The sequence below is a fragment of the Mytilus galloprovincialis genome, chromosome 5, assembly GCF_965363235.1.
Source record: "Mytilus galloprovincialis chromosome 5, xbMytGall1.hap1.1, whole genome shotgun sequence".
In the NCBI taxonomy this organism is placed as follows: Eukaryota; Metazoa; Mollusca; class Bivalvia; order Mytilida; family Mytilidae; genus Mytilus; species Mytilus galloprovincialis.
Window position 1 is genome coordinate 80,579,702 of NC_134842.1, and position 23,777 is coordinate 80,603,478.

General features: G+C 31.6%; 1 protein-coding gene and 1 long non-coding RNA gene across 2 annotated transcripts; both read right to left on the reverse strand.

Moving 5' to 3' along the window:
* Positions 1-8,412: 8,412 nt before the first annotated feature.
* On the reverse strand, positions 8,413-17,191 carry LOC143076482 (cell death protein 3-like). The gene is made up of 6 exons (XM_076252276.1): positions 17,094-17,191; positions 16,438-16,608; positions 15,624-15,846; positions 14,302-14,469; positions 9,710-9,819; positions 8,413-8,746 (listed from the first exon to the last, which is right to left on the reverse strand). Exons 1-6 carry the CDS (start codon positions 17,160-17,162, stop codon positions 8,603-8,605), a joined length of 885 nt encoding a protein of 294 aa, XP_076108391.1. The 5' UTR covers positions 17,163-17,191; the 3' UTR covers positions 8,413-8,602.
* Positions 17,192-17,682: 491 nt separating this feature from the next.
* Positions 17,683-20,359, reverse strand: LOC143076483 (uncharacterized). Its single transcript, XR_012978669.1, has 3 exons — positions 20,211-20,359; positions 19,168-19,312; positions 17,683-17,857 (listed from the first exon to the last, which is right to left on the reverse strand). It is a non-coding gene; the product is annotated as an uncharacterized LOC143076483 (long non-coding RNA).
* Positions 20,360-23,777: the final 3,418 nt, after the last annotated feature.

Here is a 23,777-nt window from a genome sequence, read left to right on the forward strand (position 1 = left end):
ATAAAAAATAAGGGGAAATAAAACTGTGTCATTCGTGTCAATGGAAGCATATACGCTTTGTAAAATGTTACCCTTATATTAATGTCACAAAGTTACGAAGAATAGTAACACGTGAAATATTCATGTTTGCCATATGTCTACTCCTGTCCTCCAAAAAGGCAAAATGAGTTGAGGAGATCATTATTTTGTATTAAGTTGATACTTTCTAAAAAAAAATATTGTCCTTCATATACTTGTGTGTAGTTAACTGCAAAGTTTTCTTGAAGCAAATGCCTGAGATTTGGCCAAAATTGTAAACAAAAGAGAGAAAAATAATAGATGAAAGGAAAATCCCACCAAACAAGCACGAACATACGTGAGTCTCACACTACTTCCATAAGATTTTGCCCCCCCCCCCCGTCAGACAAAGACAGACAGCAATAATATATCGAACGATGAGATTATTCTCTCATATTTTTAATTACAGTCTTCAGGATAGTTATGATTGTCGTATCATTTGCAAATTATACCACATCTTCTTTTAATTACATAAGACTACATACCGGCAGAATTTGATTTATTACAATATATGCTACAAAATATCGAACTTGTCTATAACTACTAGAAACAACAAGTGCTGTTTTCTAATAAGCATCCTCATAAGATGATAAATAGCAAAATTGCACTTTTTGTTTCTGTTATTTCCTTGCATTCCTCTTATAGTTGTTGTTTTTCCCCCTGTTTTAGTTTGTAATCCGTTTGTTTTTTCTCTATATTGATTTATGGTTTTTGAACAACGTATACTACTGTTGCCTTTATTTAGTTCCTAGAATTCATGTGTCTAGTTATATTGTTACGGTTTAGGGTATAGGCTGTATGTTTATATATACGACTCGTTCGGGCTACTCAGTAAACACTCGCTTCTACTTTCGCGTTCGTCGTTTACAGTTAGCCAACGTGTATTTAAAGACATTTGATGAACATTGTAAAATTGAGAATGGAAATGGGGAATGTGTCAAAGAGACAACAACCCGCCCAAATAAAAAACAACAGCAGAGAGCATTGTGTATACTTATAACCAATTTTATTTGCTAATTGAAAATTAAGCGGAATAAAATAATTTAAGACAGCAGAGAAGATAATTCTGTTTTAATTGGTTATTACTAACCGACTTAAATAAAAGAGTGAGCTATCAATACTGTAAATGTATTATGTCTCTAGTCTGGTCAAAGGGTCAGAGTGTCCTACTTAATTCAACGATAATTTGTTGAAATTAGATAACATGTTTTCACGTGCAGAGAAATTTCACTTATGACCAATGCATGATTGGATATCATCTTTCTTATTGGTCAATGATCTTGCGGGTCAGTACGAGTTCACGTGTAAGTGTATTGTGGTCACTTCCTTTTATCATCAGCATTTGATGTGTTAACTTGTGATTCTTATCAAACAATTTGTTCAAAATTCGCACCCACATACCGCCCTTAATGTTATCTTTTGAAGTAGATATGTATATATGTTTATTTATGGGGCAGATTTTTCTCCCCACCTTTGCTATTCTTTGTCATTTATTCAATTGACATGATATTAGTTGATGTAATTTCGTATTAATTATGTATTATTATTTCATATTAAATATGAACTTTTATGTCAAATGTTTTATTTGCAAAATGTATTTTTTGCATTTTATGATTTTGAATAAATGACCTTTTTTCGTCAGTTTAGTTTTTATATCATATAGCAAATCAAGCTCAGACTCTGGCATGTGTATACATAGTATGTTTATGGTATCTAGCTGTCTGTCTTAAATATTGTTATTGTATGTAAATATTGTTAGTAAAGTCTCTGGGAATAATACTATAGAGTTCGTCTTCACTGTTTGACCACGGGGAAACCCTGACTGAATAACTTTTCCCACCTTCTGTTTACCCTTATTTCACGTTCCCGCTTTATTACCTTGTTATTTTATTAGCGTTAGGCATATATTTTGTAACCGTGGCCCATACATGCTAAGAGTAAGCTTAGATAAGTCCCGTTTGTTCATTTCCCGACTCGACAGAATGTCAACATTGCGATCGCCGCCATTTGCATCACTATGTTTATTGACGTCAGTGACCTAATGACCTGAGATCAGCATCCAATCAGCATAACGTAATCTGCTCACCATCTCCATAGGGGCACGAGACGTTGATGGACAGATGTATAAAAGTGAGTGCACAACAGTCTTCAGATAGACTGCGGCCCGCTACCAGGGCAGTCACTTCTAATACCAAGGAACTTACCAAGGCAAACCAAAAGTGCCGCAGTCGATGCAATGCATGTACCTTGCTTATTGTATGCATCCCATCCCCGTTGAATAAATGGACCAAACCATAATTGACCTAGATGTTTTACTACGTTTACTACGATGTTGACAAACGATTAACGTACCGAAAAAGGGGGTCTCTGTATATTTTATTAAGTGTTCTGTTGGGTTTTCATGTGATTTATACTTGGAATAGTACTGAATGTTTTGATATAATAAATTGTGAAGCTTTATTAATCTTGTTATCTGTTGTACATGTAATTAGTAAGTCAATGATCGAGTTTCTGTGCTACCATATTTAGACCAGTGCCTTAACTGTTTTGCCTGCTACGCTACCACAGTCTTGACCATTTTACCAGTATAACTTAGTTTGTAACTCGATACCAGAGTTGACAGTTCTATATCAGAATTTACCAAGAATATAGTAACCAGTGTGTTAACCTCATATAAATACCTTTACTTTTGGGACACCCCCGTCCCGTAACAATATATATCTAGTTATCCTATCTGAGTTGCATTATGTATAAGATTAAGATGAACATTAGTATGCAAAGAATCAGATATTCTTCATATGCAATAAGACTCAATGAGAAAACTTGTAATTTCCAGATATTCTGTATAGTAATAAACACGTTACGGCTGAACAGATTTCTCATTGACTTTTACCTTAGGTTAGATGACAAATCCAGTGTTTTTGGTATTTAAACATCAGATATTAGGTTTGAAGCAACCCTTAGATGACTTTGAACTTCGATCACGGCGAGACCTGCTTTTTCATTTATTTTAGTGACCATTTATTTTACATGGATATTGCTATTGAGCAATTGCGATCATGACATATATGAGCAAAAAATCCAACATTGGTTTTGCATATTTTTAATGATTAATAATTTCAAGTAAAACACACAATATAAAACAAACGTAAATTTAAAGATATTTACCCATCTAGTGTAAATAGAAAAGTTTTCCTTTTTTGATTTAAGCGTACGTCTGAGCGTTCATTACACTGTGACGAATGAATCATACGGTTATAATTTTCCCTGGCGATCTTGTTATTTGTCACCATATCAAGACTGGGTTTGGAGATCAATCTATATATCTATCTACCTAACGTGGAAGCAATATCTCGGCGTCTAATTGCGGTGTTTATGTTTGAGTTATCGACGCAAACAAGTAAAAGTGTTTGTGTCTAGCACAGATTAAAGGGATCCACTACTGATAAATTAATGCTATTTGGTTAACAGTTGTATTTTTATTGGAGATTGTATGCCTTCTTTCTTAAAGTAATTCATTGACTATTCATCAGAAACTTTCAAAAGTTTACACGTTAAAAAAGAGGGACGAAAGATACCAGAGGGAGAGTCAAACTCATAGATTGAAAATAAACTGACAACTCCATGGTTAAAAAAGAAAAAGACAACCAGATAAATAATAACACACAACATAGAAAACTAAAGACTAAACAACACGAACCCCACCAGAAACAGGGAATGATCTCAGATGCACCGGAAAGGTTAGCAGATCCTGCTCTTCATGTGGCACCCGTCGTGTTGCTTATGTTATTACAAATCCGGTAAAAAGTCTTATTCGGTAGGACACATTCGTGAAAAGGGAAGGGGGTTGTAGTTATGGCACATATCCATTGATAAAAGAGGGACGAAAGATACCAAAGGGACAGTCAAACTCATAAATCTAAAACAAACTGACAACGCCATGGCTAAAAATGAAAAAGACAAACAGAAAAACAATAGTACACATGACACAACATAGAAAACTAAAGAATAAACAACACGAACCCCACCAAAAACTAGGGGTGATCTCAGGTGCTCCGAAAGGGTAAGCAGATCCTGCTCCACATGCGGCACCCGTCGTGTTGCTTATGTGATAACAAATCCGGTAAATAGTCTAATTCGGTAATTCACATTCAGGAAAGGGAAGGGGATTGTAGTTACGACGTAAGGAACATATCCGATATCATTTGTGATACAGTTATTCCATAACGGTCAACCAACTCGTGATGGCGTCCGTAAAATTTACGAAGGGATGATTTCAACTTCACCATTTGGAACTCTTGGTTTAATAGCTTCCTTGTGAGCAGCAACCCTCTATCAAGAAAATCATGATAGGAAATGCAAGCACGGGAATATCGTATCAATTGGGAGATATATACCCCGTTTGCAGGTGCTGCTGGAATGTTGCTACTTAGAAATGGAAAGTTCACAATTGGAAAGCTGAAATCATCTCTTTTGTCGTAAAGTTTTGTTTTCAACCGACCCTCATTGTCAACAACAGCCAACAACTATTATATATATAGATACGATATATATATGTACGATTCAGTACAGTCAATATATCGTATATATATATATATAATAGTTGTTTTCGACTCATCAGTCATTGTACACTGACTATGATACATTTGAATAGTTTATACATGATTAGATCGGTTTCAGGGGTACAAGAAAGGGTGAGTAAATTCGATTCGGTATAATGTTATTTTTGTTATTATACATCTCATACCAATGGCGATTATACCCCCTCCCTCCAACACATAAAGTCATGATTAACTTTTGAAGTCTTTATTAGTTAACATCTACCAATATGAACATTTAATTTTTTATATTAATATATACAGATTTGACATATTTATATGACAATACACTACAAACCATTAAAGTCTGAAATGGCCTATATCTGTACTCGACTGTACTGATTTTTACTCGACCAGTCTGAATTGGTCTGACTTTTACTTGACATTACTCGACCCCAGTCTGAACCATACTTGACTGTACTGAATCGTACTTGACCCTTATCTTTGCCGTTGAAAATAGTCCAAACTATTACTCGACTAGTCTGAAACAGTCTTAACCTATTCTCGACATGTACTCGGCCTATTTTTCCAGTCTAAACCATACTTAACCAAAGGTCTGAAAAATACTCGACCAGTCTGAACCATACTATACCAAAAAACCTCTACTTTTTTAACTGTTAAAATAAATTTCTTTTTAACTGACATATATAACAACAGCCAACAAAATTTATAAAGAATGTTAACCTTATAAAAGAAATATATCTCTGATTATATTTAGGATAGAAACAAATATATTATATATAACTTATATCAAAAAGGGATAAAATTAAATAAATAAATAGAATTGTTTTTCTAATTAGTGGTGAAATATAAAGTATAACCTCTGCTTGGGGGCAAACTCATAAATAAGATCACACCTGGTCAGAGGTATTAAATTCTAAATAACATTGATTCAAAATTGCAACATCCTGTTTAAATTAAATAACAAGGCCTTTCGAATATACATGTATGTACTAGATAAGTAATACACAATTCTAAGAAAGTAGGGCTTTCTTTTTACCTGTAAAACACACCTGTACTGAGGTAATTAGAACATATTAAAGTGCTTTATGTATGCCATGTTAATTTGACAAAAAAATACTTAAATTAATTGAAAATATTTTTTACTGTTACTTTGGAATACATTTCCTTTTTTAAAAAGGTTATCAAGGATTGCTATGGAAATTCTATTATCATGATTATATTAAATTCTTGGTTTAATAAAACAAAACAATTAAGCTCTCATCTTTTTATAATTTATTAAGTTGTTTTATATACTATTTTATAATAATTATCTTAAAAAAAAAAACATTCACTGCATTATTACCTGAACTCAACTGACACCATAAATCTATACTAGGCTTAAGTTAATGGTGAAAATAGTCCAGTTACCATAAAATACTTCCGAAATATTCATAAAATTTTGAATAATATTGAAAATATTAATCACAATTCATTTTTGTAGATTATTTGATCAGCTTGTTTTATTTATATTCTAAAAGTTGATATATATTATTATGTAAGTGTTGATTAATATTGAGTTGAAGTTATATTATGATTGATTATTGTGAAATTTTAATTTCAATACTGTATTGAATACATTTTAAATTTCAAGTTGTTGTTCAAATTTCTTTTTTATTAAAAAAATTCCTAAATTGATAAAATTCAGTTGATAGATAGAGAATATAGAGAATAGGTCTAGGTTGGTTAAGACTTGGTCGAGTATGGTTCAGACTAGGTCGAGTATGGTTCAGACTAGGTCGAGTACGGTTCAGAATAGGTCGAGTACGGTTCAGACTAGGTCGAGTACGGTTCAGACTCGTATAAAATGGTTAGGTACTGGTCAAGTACACATTCAAACTGTTAAGTATGGTTCAGACTACAGTCGAGTATTATCAAGTAAATATCAGAAGAATTCAGACTGGTCGAGTAAAAATCAGTACAGTCGAGTACAGATATAGGCCATTTCAGACTTTTAATGGTTTGTAGTGATAGTGTTTTATAACTAATACATGTGAAGAGAAATATTACTTATTATTGTCTTTTGCTACATGTGTTTTGTTATCACTATTTTAACCTAACACATTTTTCTCATAAAAAAACAACCAAGGAATCGAAAGTTTTGATAATACAGTACTGAAATTGGTAACAAAAATCTTGTAAACTTATCTCAATTTTAGATGGAATATATAAACAGAAAATGCAAAACCATGCTTAATAATAATCAATATTGCTGTACTGTAATTGTAAACAAAAATCGTGTAATAATCTCAATTTTAGATGGAACATATAAACAGAAAATGCAAAACCATGCTTATTAATAATCTATATTGATGTACTGTAATTGTTGACAAAACCGTGTACATTTACCTCAATTATAGATGGAATATATAAACAGAAAATGCAAAACCATGCTTATTAATAATCTATATTGATGTACTGTAATTGTTAACAAAACCGTGTACACTTATCTCAATTTTAGATGGAATATATAAACAGAAAATGCAAAATCATGCTTAATAATAATCAATATTGCTGTATTGTAATAGTAAACAAAAATCTTGTAAACTTATCTCAATTTTAGATGGAATATATAAACAGAAAATGCAAAACCATGCATAATAATAATCTATATTGCTGTATTGAAATTGTAAACAAAAAACTTGTACACTTATATCAATTTTAGATGGAATATATAAACAGAAAATGCAAAACCATGCTTATTAATAATCTATTTTGATGTACTGTAATTGTTAACAAAACCGTGTACACTTATCTCAATTTCAAATGGAATATATAAACAGAAAATGCAAAACCATGCTTAATAATAATCTTTATTGCTGTATTGTAATAGTAAACAAAAATCTTGTAAACTTATCTCAATTTTAGATGGAATATATAAACAGAAAATGCAAAACCATGCATAATAATAATCAATATTGCTGTATTAAAATTGTAAACAAACAACTTGTACACTTATATCAATTTTAGATGGAATTTATTAACAGAAAATGCAAAACCATGCTTATTAATAATCTATATTGATGTACTGTAATTGTTAACAAAACCGTGTACATTTACCTCAATTAGATGGAATATATAAACAGAAAATGCAAAACCATGCTTATTAATAATCTATATTGATGTACTGTAATAAAATGAACGGTACCAATTTTCTTGCACCAGATGCGCATTTCGACAATACATGTCTCTTCAGTGATGCTCGTGGCCAAAATTTTTGAAATCCAAAGCTTACATAAAGATGAAGAGCTATAATGCAAAAGGTCCAAAAAGTAAAGCCAAATCCGTGAAAGGAATCAGAGCTTTGCATGAGGGAGATACATTCCTTAATTTATGATGATTTCTAATATTTTGTAACAGCAAATTTTAATAACAAAAAAAATCCTTATTTTCATGCCAGTACCGAAGTCCTTGCTACTGGGCTGGTGATACCCTCGGGACTTATAGTCCACCAGCAGAGGCATCGACCCAGTGGTAGTAATAAAATGAACGGTACCAATTTTCTTGCACCAGGTGCGCATTTCGACAATACATGTCTCTTTAGTGATGCTCGTGGCCAAAATTTTTGAAATCCAAAGCTTACATAAAAGATGAAGAGCTATAATGCAAAAGGTCCAAAAAGTAAAGCCAAATCCGTGAAAGGAATCAGAGCTTTGCATGAGGGAGATACATTCCTTAATTTATGATGATTTCTAATATTTTGCAACAAGAAGTAATTGTTAACAAAACCGTGTACACTTATCTCAATTTTAGATGGAATATATAAACAGAAAATGCAAAACCATGCTTAATAATAATCTATATTGCTGTATTGTAATAGTAAACAAACATATTGTACACTTATCTCAATTTTAGATGGAATATATAAACAGAAAATGCAAAACCATGCTTAATAATAATCTATATTGCTCTCAAGTTCCAGAAACCATAAGCATCGTTTGTTTCTTTTATTTTTCAAACAACTTAGGAGGGTCTCCGTAAACACCAGGAAAGAAGTAAAATTTCTTCCTCAGATTGGATTTAACCTCCGATATGGTCAGTTTCTGGCCAAATTCAACTGACCCTTTTCCTTTTGCAACCAATCTGTTGACCTGAAAACAATTAATTTTAAAATTATCTACAATTTCTTGAACTCATTTCATAATCTAGTAAGTATATAAACCGTCCTCCTTGAATGCCTTTTCATTATTATTGTTACTATTTGTTACAACCCAAAAAGGAGAAAAAACTGAACAGTGTCAAATATATGAAATCTTAAAATTTATGTCCCGAACGTCAGGTAAACGGGTGAAGTCATGGTATGGGATTGTTTAAAACATGCTAAGCCCGACAAGATACGGCTCAATTAATTGATCAATTACCTCAAGTATGTAGATTTGGAGTAAAATGCCTTTGTGTTCAAATAATGCTTTTCTTTAAGGGATCAATACATTGGCAATCATACCACATCTTCCTTTTAAAATATCATAAGAGCGTTTTTCTTTGATAGAATAAAAAATATTCTAAAAGTTGCAATCTGCAGTAGAGTGGGAAAATGTTTTATGTAACTCTTTGTGAGGAGTCTCAAAAAATTTATGGAGAAATATACAGTTAATGTTAATATTATAACTTTTCAAATGCACCTAAATGACCGGTGAAATAATTAGCGCCAGTCTACTTATAAAAGTATGATACATTTTCTTAATAACCAACGTCTTTAAAAAAAATGAATTAAACATTAAAACTATGGAGTTATCATTACAAATGTAATTTTAGTAGTTATGTAAATCTCGTTCTTTTCTACTTTTAATCATTTTAAGTAATATAATATGTATTTTTCAAGTAATTAAAGGCAACAGTTGTATATCGCTGTTCAACAGTCATAAATCGATTGAGACACAAATCCGAGTTACAAAATAAAACCGAGGGAAACAAAACAACTATAAGACGAAAACAACGAAACAACAACACACTGATGTTCAACAAACCACAAACGACAATGAAACAGACAATGATAAGTTTCATACAATTTATGAAATTTAACCTTTGAGAATTACACATTATTGAATACTAACTCTGATAAGCAAATGCTGTAATTCTTCATGTTTCGCATGGTATTTGAATATCCATACCACTGCACATAAGAACCAGGATCCAGTATGGACATTCCTGTAAGACAGTGTCCCTAAAATGTAAAAGACAAAATTACGATGCACTGTTACCAAGCTTACACCATTTTTGTTTTTGACTTAAGAATTAAAACATTAAAAACAAGAATGTGTCCATAGTACACGGGTGCCCCACTCGCACTATCAGTTTTTATGTTTATTGAACCGTGAAATTGGGGTAAAAACTCTTAATTTGGCATTTAAATTAGAAAGATAATGTCATAGAAGACATGTATACTAAGTTTTCAAGTTGATTGGACTTCAACTTCATCAAAAACTACCTTGACCAAAAACTTTAACCTGAAGTTGGACGAACGGACAAACGGACGCACAGACCAGAAAACATAATGCCCCTCTACTACGGTAGTAAAAGAAGTATTCAATGTTGTTGAAATGAATTAAAATTGAAAAAATTGCTTACCGGTTGTTGATTGAGAAAGTAATTAAAAGGAAGACAGGTCTTTTACTTTTATTAGAATTCATTATTCAGTCTTTTCACATTTTTTTCTTGTTTTGGGGCACTACAAATGTTGAAATTGAATCATGTATAAAATGAATGTACCTCAAATGTATGATTGTTTCATTCATTGGTTGCATGATATTTCATACATAATCAGAACGATAATAACTAACAATATGTAAATTCACAAGTTGAAAAACTATGTGAACGATCGACCAAAGTCCGTTTTCAGAGACAGAGGCCATGAAATGTATATCATCTCTTCATGGTAAGTATGGTGTTGTTCCTGCGGACAAATCTTCAAATAATATTGTCTTTGTATGTAAATCGTATTACTACGAATGTCTTGTAAAAGAATTAGGTATAAATGAGCACTCGGGTAATCCCACATACAAAGACATATCATTTGACAAGGATGAGATTTTAGCAAATCATAAGTCATTCATGGCTTCAATAAACATTACATTGAACACCAAATCGGAGGACTTACCTTGTTTTTATTTGATACCAAAGTTTCATAAAATTCCGTACAAACAATGGTATATTGCTGGCTCATCTTCATGTTCCACTAAAGAATTGTCCATTAGATTGACTAAAATTCTGTCCGCAGTGAAAGAGGGTCTAAATACTGTGAAACTGTTTACTCACGTAGTGGTATTAACCATATGTGGATTTTTTAAAATTCTAAAAATCTTCCAGACAATTTTAAATCTCGGTTTTTTTCTGAAACTAGATCTATCAAAACTTTTGATTTTTCAACCCTGTATACCATCATTCCCCATGTGAAATTAAAAATCGCCTAAAAGATATAATCCACAATGCCTTTCAACATAAAAATGGTAGCATACGCTATATATTTATCACTTTGGGATATGATAAGGCTTATTTCGTTAATAGTGACAAACAAAAAGGTAAAACATGCTACACAGAAGAACAAGTGGTCAGTATGCTGGAGTTTCTTATCGACTCGTATTTGTTGAAAAAATTTTGCGCCTCTTCTTGCCGACCTCTTCTTATTTTCAAAAACAAGAGGATAAAAGAAGCCAGATTATTTAATTTCTTTTTCATATATATTGATGATGTTCTTTCCATAAACAATCCGAACTTTTCTGATTGGGTTCCATTAATATATCCCCCAGAACTAGAAATTAAAGAAACAACAGACACGGCTTCCTCCGCCTCATTTTTAGACTTATATCTCGAATTTGACTTGCACAGTCATCTCAGTACCAGAATCTATGACAAACGAGACGATTTTAATTTTGAAATTATAAATTTCCCCCATGTTAGTAGCAATATACCAACGTCACCTGCATATGGGATATATATTTCCCAGTTCCTACTCAGACTTTGTAAAACGTCATCAGTGTCTGAGTAGAAAGTTGATGAACCAGGGGTATGTCAAAGAACGTCTCGTCCTTCTTCTAAAAAAGTTCATCGGAAGGTACCAAGACCTTGTTGATAAATATTCCGTTTCAACTTTACAAATAATACATGATGGTCTTGATGTATAGATTCTGCGTACTGATGTTGTTTATCATCTTAACAACGTGTTATATTGTTCTTTCATTTGTCTTTGTTATATTATTAATATTACTTTTACTGTTGGATTGTTGTATGTGATATCCATTTAACATGTCTCGGTACTTAAACATCCCGTCAATGTTTTTGTATTATTTTTCATTTTTTGCTGGTGTGTTTTGTATATGCGATTTTTTGTTTTTCTTCGGTTCTTATAACGTGACTCTGCACTTTAAAAGAAATATTATGTTGTTCTATTATATGTCATTATGATATATTTCTATTATGAATTAGAAAATACGTTGAACCACAAACGTCAAAATTATTCAATCGCGTAGTGAGATGAACTATTTGTGGATTCTTATAAATTCTATATAACTTTTGGACTATTTTAAATCTTGGTCTATTTTTGAAATTAATTCTTAAATACTTTGATTTTTTTACCCTGTATGCTAAAAAGTAAAAACACAAAAATACTAAACTCCGAGGAAAATTCAAAAAGGAAGGTCCCAAATCAAATGGCAAAATCAAATGTTCAAACACATCAAACGAATGGATAACAGTTAAACGTACAGCTAACATTGCCCATGTGAAATTTTTAAATTGTTTGTATATCAATTGAACGACAAATTTATGTGACGTATACAATTTTCTGACGTCAGACACGCGAATCAATGAATGTGTTTGTAGATAGATGTTTTTTGTGTTCTGTTAAATTGGTCCTTTTAAAATTGTTACACGATGATGATTGCTGTACCCATATTTTGACTATTTATTTATAATATAAAAAAGAAGATGTGGTATGTTTGCCAATGAGACAACTATCCACAAAAGACCAAAATGACACAGACATTAACAACTATAGGTCACCGTACGGCCTTCAACAAAGCACATACCGCATAGTCATCTATAATAGGCCCCGATAAGACAATGTAAAACAATTCAAACGAGAAAACTAACGGCCTCATTCATGTAAAAAAATGAACGAAAAACAAATATGTAACACATAAACAAACGACAACCACTGAATTACAGGCTCCTGACTTGGGACAGCACATACATAAATAATGTGGCGGGGTTAAACATGTTAGCGGGATCCCAACCCTCCCCCTAACCTGGGACAGTGGTATAACAGTACAACATAAGAACGAACTATAAAAATCAGTTGAAAAAGGCTTAACTCATCAGATGGACAAAAATACAAGTAGACGTGGGCGGGTACTTATACATCCCGACACAAAAAGACGCAATGAACAGATCTGAGAGTACTCGCAGTTATCTGACAGCTAGTTCAAAGCCACTAACAACTAATAAAAAAATCATGCATCTAAGACTAAACTATCAATCCGTGCACATCCAACATCCAATGGATTTAGTGTAAAGACGTCATAAACAGCCAAAGAAAAACATGACCTTGTGCAATGCCAAGTTACAGGTATCGACAGATTGTAGATCCATGAATATGTATATAACATACTAGTAATATTTAGTTAGCTTTTAATTTACTGATAAAAAAATCAATATTTATACCAATAAAAACTATATTAATGATCTCATTACAGTATTGAATAAGTAACCTTTTAGAATAAGTTTATTTAAAGGAGCGACAAGTTTACATGGATCATTTCTAATATTATGTCTGTTTAGTTCACGCATCATTGTAAATATAATGGAATTTGATGAGACTGTCATCAAAGTGAGAGGTTTAGCGCTTTACAACCAGGTTTTAATCCACCATTTTCTACATTTGAAAATGCCTGTACCAAGTCAGGAATATGACAGTTCTTGTCCATTCGTTTTTTATGTGTTTTGTCATTTGATTTTGCCATGTGATTATGGACTTTCCGATTGGATTCTCCTCTGAGTTCAGTATTTTTGTGATTTTACTTTTTAAATATATTCTACGATATTGGAACGAATTTCGATGGCAACACCAACATGTAGAATTGAGGTATATTGCAAATGAGCACATTAGTGTGCAGATATGTTTTGTAAGGGTCTTTCACATGCAATTAGCAGGTCATTCCTACCAAACGTGGCGGTGCATTCTGCAAAGCGAAAACGTTGGCTAAATGTAGCAAGGATATCACCATTATACAATTCCTTTCTTGAATTAACTGTTTATTTAAAGAAAGGAACTATCATGAGTATCACCAGAAAAAAACCACATGAATGGTTTTTTTTTAGTAAATATTAATAACACGGAATATATGAGGATGTTTATACTCAATATAGGCTTATTACACAACAATACTCAGTTTATAAGATTTGAAAAAAATATCTATTCTTTGTGAATATTACTTGATAATGGAGTAAAAATGCAATTAATCAATAAGTCCTTATCGAATACTACGTACACACTTATATTTTTCTACCTGTCCTTGTTTCAATTTAGTTTGATGTTCAATAAAACAAAATCGAATAACAAACACATAACAATACATTTTTAACATGACCTCAAACAATCATATCGAGATAAAATCAAGGTTATGCTGATGTGTTATTTATACAATTTTACCTTCTGGTGTTGCGTAGACAACTAAAAAGTCTGCTGATGGATGCTTTACTTCCGTTAGATTTTCCGTTTGGTAAGGTGCTGAATCACGTTGATCACCAGTTTTAGGCTGAATTTGCTGTTTTTTGAATTTAACACTTAGTTTGGATAGCTCTTCATCGGTACGTTTAACTGATATTTAATGAAATTTAACATTTAGTTATGATAAGAATATAAAAATATAATAAACAAAGACCAAAACAATTTCAGCAAGGTATTAACTTCTGGTCTGTGCAAAACTCACTTGAATATTCAATATTTCCTATGAAATAGTTGTTGTCGTAATGGATTTCAATTCAAATATAGTGTAGGAAGCAATGGAAGGTGGAAGAATCAAATCTTGAGAAACCTTTATTGAAAATTAGGACTATTTAAGAAAAGCATTGCGAATATACCTGGGAGTAATATATATTTCAAACATAAAAATCAAAATTTACTACGATTAGGAAAAGACACAAAACCCGGTGATTGACTGAGCTACATGCGATCATCTCTTGGCTGTTTTGTTTAGTCAGCTGAACCCTGTTTAGTTGGGCAGTGCTGGGTGTAACAATGCACAGTCGCTTTTGGTGAAAATGAGAAGTTTAAACGCAACACTTCGTTGAATCAGACTTCTACGCTCTCTTCACGGTACAGAATCTTTCAAGATTTAAGAGGTCCATATGTTGTTTTTTGAAGACGAAATTGGTGTTCCATCCACCATATTGTTGGTCAAATTGTCAAATTGTACCGAGTAAGGAAACGAGCAGTTGTTTTAACTTGTTCCGTGGATTAATAACGTTTGATTTTGTTAGTTTTTATCGAATTCCCCTTTTGGATTTGCATTGGAATTTGGTACTTTTGTTATACTTTGTCATCATTTACAACAATTACTTATCAACATAGAGTTTTCTCCTAAATATTGATTACGTGTAAACAGATAGACACAAAAAACGCAAAGGAGGAAACATCATGCTATACATTTCTATTTTATATAAATAGTTATCAAAGGTACCTTGCTTATAATTTGGTACGCCAGGACGCACGTTTTGTCAACATTAGACTCATCAGTGACTCTCAGATCAAAAAGTTCAAAATTCAAAGTATTTTGAATTTGAGGAGAATTGAGGACCCAAAGTTCCAAAAAGTTGTTCGAAATACGGCTAAAGTCATATATGCCATATATGAGAAAATCCGTAGTAATTCGAATAATTCTTACTTTTACAAAGAGTTAATTTATAAAAAGATGGCCATATATAAAACACCATCAATAATTAATTTAACTATTGATAATTTCATATAGTTACCTGTTCTACAAGCTTGCACAAATACTAATCTTGGTTTGTCCTTTAAACCATCACAATAATTTGAAGCAAACACTTCTATGATATCTGTTAACTTAATTGGTATCTCATCGTTTCCGTAAATGTATGGACCTTCTCCATGACTCATCAAAATAAGAACAACACAATCAATGTCGGTCCACGTCGTAATATTGTCCCGTTCTTCTTCTAAAAATCTTACCATTTTCTGTGTAAGATATAAAGAAAACTCACATATTAAATAAATTCCAGATAATGTTTGAAACATGATTAAGCTAAAACGTACAATCGACGTTTCTTGAATTTGTTCAGCTTATTACGCAATAAAAAATATATTTATATTATCTGTTAGCTTCGTATAATAAATAATTATATAACTTATAAAAAGAAAGATCAAATTTTTAGATCAAAGATTACCTAAGATGCAATGAAAATCATTAAAAAAATATAACTGTAGATAGATTTCGCATTTTCTTTTCTTTTTCTTTTAAGTTAGTTTGATTCGAGCGCGACTATTGTATGTATTGGTCTGGTGCATCAAATTATAAGTTTTTTCTCCTCTTATATTTATGCGTTTCCCTCAGTTTTAGTTTGTTACCCCGATTTTGTTTTTTGTCCATGGATTTATGAGTTCGTACAGCGGTATACTACTGTTGCCTTTATTGTACATGTACATGTATATGATAATAAAATACTAATTCACAGATTCATCAATTGTCGAATCGTGGAGAACAATATTTACAGTAAATATTGTAACGATGTCATGTATAAATAAAAATATATCAAATATCATTGTTACCTCTGCTGGTAAATTGGTTCCTGTTACAACTTCAAATTGTAACTGTTGGAATAGATCTGTCAGATTTTTTACATCGACATCTGATCCTGTTCTTTCCAGTTTTGTATCTTTAAACGTATTATTGATTATGAACACTTTGCCTCTACTTTTACCATGAAGACTATAAACATCCTGTAAATAGTTATGAATAACATTTATGTTTTCTAGAATAGCTTTACTTTGGTAAATTGGTAGTATTGTACATTCAACTGATCATTGTTTCATATTTTTTTATTATTTATCCGACATTACTTTTGATAGTAACAATATTTCAAGGTTTCCTGAATCGGATGCAGCCAAGAGTAGAAAAATTTTCACATTTGGCAATAACTTCGAGGACAAATCTGTAATAGCTTAAAAAGTTAAAGCATCTGTTTAACTGTAAAAGGTTTGTATATTTAACACATAGATAAACAAATTAATGACAATAAATCATCGGCGAATAAAATTGTTAAATACATAAACATTCTTAAATTCTTTTTTTTTTAAACACTGAATTTTGGCATATGAAGAAACACCAGAGAAAAGATTAATGATGACCGTATTTATCACGGTTTGAATTCTCCTACTCATTATGGTCCTTTTACTGTACGTTTTATGCAAATACAATAACTTACTCCTTTGCTATATTCATGCATAAGGGGACTCTGTATGTCTTTAATCTTAAAAACTTCGTGCGTTTCCATTTCTTTTTGTTCGGTTGGTTCAGGTGGCCATGCTTAAATACAATATTGCATCTTCAAATTATTTCAAACCAGAATCGAAGTCAAATAAAAGGAACATGTAGATAAAATCAATTGGATGTTAAGAATCTGTGTTTACCTCGTCTTCTAGGTAACTTTGAATAGTTGCAAATAGTAGCAGTTCCATGTCACATACTATTGCAGTGATAGTTTGATTACAATACCTTTGCTCTACGTAGTAATTTTGTATTTTGCATATGTGTTTGCCACATAAATATATAATATATCCAGCTTGTAATTTTTACATTTTTTTTGGGGGGGGGGAGGACAGCTGCAAGACCTAGTTTGGTTAGAAATTTATGTAATAATAAGAAAGATGACTATGTTCATTTAAATATTTATTTGTTTCATACACACACACACACACACACACACACACACACACACACACACACACCAATATGCACATACATATCAAAAGCGTGTTTTTGAGAATGAAAAATAATATTTATTATACCTTTTGGGTCATTAAAATTCTCTTTTTGGTCTATAATTGCAGCATATTTGACTAACAAGTCTGCCAAATGTTCATTCTTAGTTTCTTGGAAAGCATTGTAAAGACTCTTTACACTGCCTTTTCCTCGCTTGTCAAGGGTATCAAGTAATAATCTAGTTTTCATTTCGATTTCAGGTGTTTGCTAAAAAAAAGACAGAACACCTAGAAATTAACTAACCAACTATAGTCATCTATCGATGACGTAAAATGCGGTATGGTGTTTATTGTAAAGGGTAATTATATATTTCTATATAGCCTCAAGCAGAATTTAATTACGCGAATATTATAAATTACTTACAATACTTCTACTCCTTTAGAAATGCTACCGGTAGTCATATTACTTCCAGAGATTAACACGACATAGTTATTAAAGTTTTGTGTAAAACAATTCACTACAGCATACTACGTACAATTGACATACCTGTTTTTTTTATAGTTTGTATGAAGCTTATCTTATAAAGGAGTTTCTTATGATAAATACAAAGAAACAATTGTTTCTGGTGTCTTCTCACTGAATAATTCAAAGTCTTGTGAATGATTCGTTTTGATATCATGTCAGTTCAATCATAAGGCTGAATGAACATTACTGCTTTGAAATGGCGGGTAATACACTTTAATGTGAAATAGATGTTGATTGCCTCAGAAAAATATCACCAAATCGTGTTCAGTTATGTTACATTTGTTTTATATTGTGTTACTGTTGCAAGTCACTAATCCGTTTTGTATATGAGATAATAAGTAGTTACGGTCATGCTTGTAGTTGAAAGGCTGGATGATCGAGAAAGGATCATAGATGATTCATTCAATTAACCAAACCAAGATCTTGATTTCACGTGCTCATGAAGGATGGGCAGATACTGCTACACATATGGCACCCGTCGTGTTGCTCATGTAAGAACAAAACAGTTAACAAGTCTTCTTTGCTAGTAAAGATTCAGAGAATATGTGACAAGATTGTTACTCCGACATTAGAACATATCCGTTATAATCTGTGAAACTGATATTCCGTTACAGTCAACCAACTCGTAATGGCGTCCGTAAAATGTACAAAGAGATGATTTAAACTTCACAATTCGGAAATCCTGGTTAGCTGCAACCCTGTATCAGGACAAGATATACAAACCCAGAAGTATCGTATCAACTGGAAAATGTATACTCCGTATGCATGCATTGCTGGAAGATTGCAACATAAAAATGGAAAACTAACAATATGGAAGTTAAAATCAAGAAGGAAGATTGTGTACAAAAATCGAAGCATTAGTATGACAGTAGCTCACTTTTGGTAATTTTGGACCATACGTGTAGATACCTTACATCTTGGTACGTAGAGGATAAAAACTAAACCAATGAACAGACACGACAAGTTATTTTTTCAAAATAGTTAACAAGTTGTTTTACAACGTCATACACAATGTGCATGTTTATATTTATTTCGGTGACAGAATATCTTACGTGTACTAAAGCTTGCATATCCTGTGTAAACATGCCATCGCTAAATAGGTAGTCAGCCACAGCGTCCGGGTTTGCTAAGCCCTTTACAATATCGACTCTATTGTTTTTAAAAGCTTTTGTCCAAGCATGTGCCATTACTAATAAACTGAAAAAATAGTATGTTCGAGAAAGAAAATTATCACAAATAAAAAAAACCAAGCTAAAATATATTGGATCAAAACATATATGATTCTATATACTTTCACATTAGATAAGTACAAAATATAGCTACTTCCGGTTTAAACAATGTCTTTTCCGGTTGACTTTTTCAAGGATATCTTGCTAGCAACATAATGCAAAAGATCTCTAGCTTTATCATGTATACATACGAAAGTATAGAAAAGGTCAATATCTAGCACGTCAAAATTTCATTTTATTTTACCATGTGATTAGGGACTTTTCGATTAGATTTTCCTCCGAGTTCAGTATTTTTGTGATTTTACTTTTTAAATATGACCTTGACCTCAATATTGTAAAACAATGGGTTGACTACTAACTTCTGTTTACTTGAATATTTCGTATAATTACTAGGATTTTTTTTTTAATATTACCCAGGTAAAAAGACATACAAAACGACAGTAAAGTTCGTCTCCAATATCATGTTAAATATATCTCATGTTGGTTCCTCCCTGGAATAATATACCAACGGGAGTCCTTATGTTAGATTTTCTGATTTTTTTCTGACTTTTGTCCTTTTGAATTTTGTATTCATTTTTACAAGGCAAATGTTCTTCGTAACTTGAGTCAAATACTCGTATCAATAAATTGAAACCAAAGCATTGGAAAATAATAACCAACTATTTGTTGTAAACGAAAACGTATTTTGGTGCAAAAAAAGAGAATAGAATAAAACATGACTATAATAATATTGATTTCATACTTTTCACCATAAAAAGTTATTAATTTGATAATGTACATTTTTCTTTATAAGTATATATTTCCTTTATTCCGCTAAAATAATTGACGAGACTTAACTAAGATAACAATAATTTATCAAATCCTACCTTATTTCCAACTATTTTTAAGAAATAGTAAACCTTGTATAGACGACGTGTTGTTAATCCTTAGGTGGTATGCAGATGGGTATAACACTTCAGATTATAGTTTCCAGTGTATATATGAATCTGAAATACAGTAACATTAATAAGTCTTATTATTTATATCGGAAAACATTTTACATTTTGTAATTCGTAGAAATATATCATTTCTTGTAAGTGTCATTAAATCAGTCAACTTCGAAATTATCTTGAAACTCGGTAAACATATTTTTTTCGAGTCTCAGAATATCCTAAATTGACAAAAAAAATGTAACCAAAGAAATGTCATACTCTGTCACTTTTCTTTGTGCTGGGCCTTTAATAACATTTTAATTTCACAATAAGTATAGTGTTTGTAAAATTATAGTACATATAGGTATGTCATAAACTCTTAGTCGTTAATATTGTATTACCAATAACAATTCAAAAAGGTATGATTTTTTTATAAATTATTCTTCAAATAGTATGAACTCAAATTTATCATCTCATCTTGATTGCAAGAATTGGAACAATTTGTAATAGTCTATTTGCGAATTCTCGTAATTGACCCTGTATTTAGAGATCCATTGTTTTTATTGTCTCCCTTATGAGTTGTTTATTCTTTAGTTTTCTTTGTTGTGTCATGTGTTCTAATGTTTGTCAGTTTGTCATTTTATTTTTTGTCAGGCGTTGTCAGTTTGTTTCCGATTTATGAGTTTTACTGTCCTTTTGGTATCTTTCGTCCCTTTTTTATGATGGGCATTAATTTTTATTTACAATGGGAAGCTAGCAGAAAGAACAAATTTACCTGTGCGGAATGCAAGTAACCTTCAAGTTCTTCAAATATTTAATTACATTGATGTGTTGTTAAGCTAAATACTTTTGACATCTGAAATTATTTTTCTTGAAAAATTAATTAAAATAGATGGAACACAGTACGACAAGTTAGAGACCTCTTTTCTTATGGAAACGTTTAGATAAATTAAGATGTCTTTAAGATGGTTGATTTTAACGAAATGTTTATAATAATGCAGGACTCGGAGGTGCGATGGGGACGTCAAAATACTATGGTCCGTTTGCTGATGTATTATTTACAAGAGACCATCACAAAGCCACCATCGAACTTCAGCACGGTCAGAAACACACGCACCCGCATTGTAGTTCAGAATACCATCGCTGCATGCTCTTCTATTCTTGAATATCAAAATTAAATTCAAATTCAATATAACTACACATCAATACTGAAAAGTGGAATAACTCAAATACAATACCGTACTCCAAGGACAATTCAAAACGGAAATTCATGTATCAAGTCAGGAAAATGGCCATTGTTATATAATAGTTCGTTTCTGTGTGTGTTGCATTTTAAGTGTTGTGTTTCTGTTGTGTCGTAGTTCTCTTCTGATATTCGATGTGTTTCCCTCAGTTTTAGTTTGTAACCTGGAATTGTTTTCTTCTCGATAGATTTGTGAATTTCAAACAGCGGTATACTACTGTTGCCTTTATTTATACAGTACAATACAGTACAAATGTCTACACAACCAATTATTATTGATTGAATAAATAGTTTATCCAAAAATATATATATTTAATTTTTAAATCACAAAAAATACACATGATATTCGTGATAAGAAAGAAATCATGAAAAGTCTAAATATACATTATACTTGTATGTTACCGAAAATAAAGAAGAATTACTACATTTAATTATTACTATGGAGAATTGTTTTAGAGAGTTTTAATTATGCTTCAAAACAATTACATGTAGAAATACACGAAAGATATATGTCAGTCTTCTATGATTGCTAGAAGTTTAACATGCCATTGAGAATATCATTTATTTTACACTTTGTAGCTTGTTAAATAAGCATTCTTATATTCTCTTATATAAAGTGTGAAAATTGAGATATGAATGGTCAGATAATATGTTCTTGAGAAATAGACAATTGATAATTGGAAGTGGAAATTATGCCGTGTGTCATAAATTTTAGTTTGAAGTCGTTCATCTGTGCCAATATAGAGAAAAAGATCAACGTGTGAAGCAGTCCTCCTAAATTTAACAAATGCACTAACTGACGAATTTGCTTTCAATCTAACTAGTATACAGAAAATACTTCAATTTTGTGCTGAATGCAGCACAGTAAGTAGTTAAAATAATGTTGATCTTTAGCAGATATATATTTGATAGTTTGTGAATACCTTGGCCGCAGTTCCATTCGCCACATCTGCTTATAGTTAATCGAACTCCATTCAAATCTTATATAGTTAGACCTCTCACATGTTACATATATTACCTAGAACATACGTGGGATGAAATATTTATATATTCTTGATACCAGGATAGGAATTTTTAAATAATAATAATGAAAAAATCGAATATAAAGAACAGTGACGCTATAATACGAACAAAAATCACGATTAAATATGTACCTGAATCTTATAAAAACTTAAACCATCGGTAACTTCTACTTGATATAAAACAAAAACTATAACAGAAACTGTTTTGTATAAATAAGAATATGAACTTTTTTGTTTTTTAAATTGACATTGTCACGGCCGACACTCGGCTAACCGAGAGATAGGTCGGTTAATCTATATTGAGTATGCGGCTATATCGGCGGTTGGTCTGTTAATCGGGTTGGTTATACGTCTGTTAAGAGTAAAACGCACAATTTTAATATTAAAATCTATTTAATATACAGATTTTAGGTACATTATAAGAATCAAATCAAAAAAAGAAAAGTGTCTGACAAAATGATATATATCATAGAACATTTTCCAACTGTAAAAACATTTCATAGTTTGCGCAGTTTTCAGTAAAACTAAAAGGCGTCGCGCAAGTATGTAGTATTTATGCTTATACGCATAGCAATTTTTTATAATGAAAGGCGAAAAAACAATTTTAGATATCATTTAAAGGACACAAAATCGTACTTTGGTTCTAAAATATAAATTGAAATTAGTAAATATTTCATAATTGTAATATAACGTGAGTAATACCACGTTTTAGGGAACATTATGGGAATAAAGTCTGTTAATGGGTTGGACAATTGAAATTGTGTCAGTTAAGAGTTATTTAGCCACGACAATAGTTGTGCTACCTTTATATTTTCCCTTTGAAAAAGTTAAGAATGAGATGCTCTTGAGTAAAAAAAAAATGACAATACGCTGCAACAGTGTCCTTCTAGTAAGAACATTTTTATTTTGACTTCCTTTGCATTTTATTAAGGGGTGTGTCACTTCAATATATGGATATGGATTGCCTGCTGGAATATGCATGAATCTATTATTAACGTTTTCTTCAGCCTTAATTTTTGTGTCTGTTCAAAGTAGCACGTTCTCAAATCCGTCCGAAAGTGTCTTTCTAATACAACACAGGGTACATATAACGTGTTGTCGTTCTCATATGCACATGATATTTGTCACTGGACGTTAAACTCTAAATCGTCAACATCATCCGATTGGTTCTTTTCTTCTATTACTGAATCATCTGTTGTTTACAAATCAGTCTAAATAAGTAAATGGAAAGGAGCGAATGCAGCTACATTTAGTTAT

Bases quoted from the DNA above. Each gene is read 5' to 3' on its own strand.
- LOC143076482 (XM_076252276.1), bottom strand. From the start codon at position 17,162: ATGGAAACGCACGAAGTTTTTAAGATTAAAGACATACAGAGTCCCCTT. The intron at 16,609-17,093 runs GTAAGTTATTGT...AACTATTTACAG, and splicing joins TGCATGAATATAGCAAAGGA to GATGTTTATAGTCTTCATGG. The intron at 14,470-15,623 runs GTAACTATATGA...ATTAAATATCAG, and splicing joins TGTGCAAGCTTGTAGAACAG to TTAAACGTACCGATGAAGAG.